At 42.3% G+C, this 2,235-nt stretch overlaps 1 protein-coding gene across 1 annotated transcript; it reads right to left on the bottom strand.

The window, feature by feature from the left end:
• Positions 1–276: 276 nt before the first annotated feature.
• On the bottom strand, positions 277–1,281 carry LOC122668526. Its single transcript, XM_043865078.1, has one exon. It carries the CDS (start codon positions 1,279–1,281, stop codon positions 277–279), a length of 1,005 nt encoding a protein of 334 aa, XP_043721013.1.
• Between the last annotated feature and the right edge of the window lie 954 nt (positions 1,282–2,235).

The raw sequence follows: 2,235 nt of genomic DNA, 5'->3' as shown, positions 1-2,235 counted from the left end.
AAACCCCTAAGGCTACATCCTATAAAAGGTTACCAGCTCCTTATCTTTCTTTATGAGAATGGTCAGCTTCGGAGGGAAAGACTCAGGCTCCCAATAGGTTTCAGAGGGGTCAGTAGGGAGGGAAGCCATGAAATCTGCGGGCTGGTTCTGTTCTCTCCAAACATGAACAAATTCTTTAGACCTTAGCAGCCTAAACTTAGAGAGGATCTTACTTTTCAAAGTAAGGATTTGCCAAGGCCCGGTGATCTGCCCATTCAAAATGTCGGCGGCCAGCTTCTAATCCGACCTAACAGAAACATCATACAAGCCCTTCTCGATACAAAGGGAAATTCCTTTGTAAATAGCCTTTAGCTCCATGGACAGCACCAAAAGATCTTCCCCTAGACCAGCATAGGCAGCTATGGGGTCCCCACATCCATCACAAATGAGGCCCCCAAAGCTTGCTTTGTCATCTGCAAGAGACCCATCACAATGGAGAGCAACCATATTCAGATTATGGGCAAACCAAGAGCAGGCCTTTGGAATTCGAGCAGCCCAATGAACTTGAAGACCCCATTTGGCAGCAATATGAAGGTTGGCAGTAGTAGGGTTTCCCACCAAAGAAATGGAAGATAATCTGCCAATAACATCCCCCTTTATAGCCCCTATGATCTGGTCCTTAGGTCTGATTTTGTTCCTGAAAATTCTAAAATTTCTCTCCGACCAAATATGCTTGATTGTAGCACAGAACGCAAGCTTGGTGGCCAGCCCCAACTTCCCTACTCTACCTGCGGCATATATAACCGAGATGGCTGCATCAATGACATTGCTTGGCATGGTTCCATCATGAAAGCAAAGCTCATAAATAATCTTCCAAATGTCAGTAGAGAAGGGGCACCCAAAGAAAAGATGATTTCTGCTTTCAATTATAGCCGAGCAAAACTCACAATGATGAGGAGCAGGAATATGTCTATGAATGAGGTTATCCCTTGTAGGGAGGGCATCTGAAAGGCATCTCCAAGCTATAAAGCAATGAGAATTAATACCCCTTTCAAACCAAACAGCTTCACTCCAATCTGCACGGGCAATTCTTGTGCGGATAGCATTCCAGGCTGATTTAGAAGTGAAATTACTCGAAGAGTTGCCTGTCCAAACGGTCAAATCCGGAACCTCATCGTGAAATTTTTCAATGGTTGGAAGGGCCCTCCAAATATCAATGAGGTCAAAAGATGTAGAGGGGTCGAGGTACCAATCTCCATCACGTACAATCTCCTTGACACATGCACATTTTTGGTTCGACATATGCTCATTTTTGGTTCGAACGAGAACTGGTGGGTCATTTTGGGCATTTCAGTACTTTTTTGTGTTTGGGATGTTCTAAAAAGTGTCCTTATCTCTTATTAGACGTGTGGATGCGATGTTGAGGGTCGTGACCTTCGAATTGATACCTATTACGACATATGTTCATTTTCGATTTAAACAAGATCGGGTGGTTTGTTTGGGGTTATTTGGGGGTATTTCTGTACTTTTTTGGGTTTGGGAAGTTCTAAAATGTGTCCATAGCTCTTATTACACATGTGGATATGAAGTTGAGGGTCGTGAACTTTGAATCGATACCTATTTCGACAATTGTTCATTTTCGGATTAAACCAGACTGGGTGGGTTGTTTGGGGTTATTCGGGGGCATTACTGTACTTTTTTGGGTTTGGGATGTTCTAAAATGTGTCCTTATCTCTTCTTAGATGTGTGGATGCGATGTTGAGGGTCGTGACCTTCAAATCTATACCTATTTTGGCATATGTTCATTTTCAATTTGAACGAGACCGGGTGGGTCGTTTGGGGTTATTTGGGGGCCTTTCTGTACTTTTTTTTGGTTTGGGATGTTCTAAAAAGTATCCTTATCTCTTATTAGACATGTGGATGCAATGTTGAAGGTCGTGACCTTCAATTCGATACCTATTTTGACATATGTAAATTTTTTGTTTAAACTAGTCCGGGTGGGTCGTTTGAGGTCATTTGGGGGCATTTCTGTATTTTTTTGGGTTTGAGAAGTTCTAAAATGTGTCCTTATCTCTTATTGCACATGTGGATATGAAGTTGAGGGTTGTGACCGTCGAATTTATACCTATTTTCGCATATGTTCATTTTCGGTTCGAACGAGACAAGGTGGGTCGTTTGGTGTTATTTGGGGGCATTTCTATACTTTTTTGGTTTGGGATGTTCTAAAAAGTGTCCTTATCTCTTATTAGATGTCTG

Source organism: Telopea speciosissima, chromosome 7 (genome assembly GCF_018873765.1).
Source record: "Telopea speciosissima isolate NSW1024214 ecotype Mountain lineage chromosome 7, Tspe_v1, whole genome shotgun sequence".
Lineage (NCBI taxonomy): Eukaryota > Viridiplantae > Streptophyta > Magnoliopsida > Proteales > Proteaceae > Telopea > Telopea speciosissima.
Note: the sequence above shows the minus strand (reverse complement) of the source record. Positions and strands in the feature narration are given on the sequence as shown.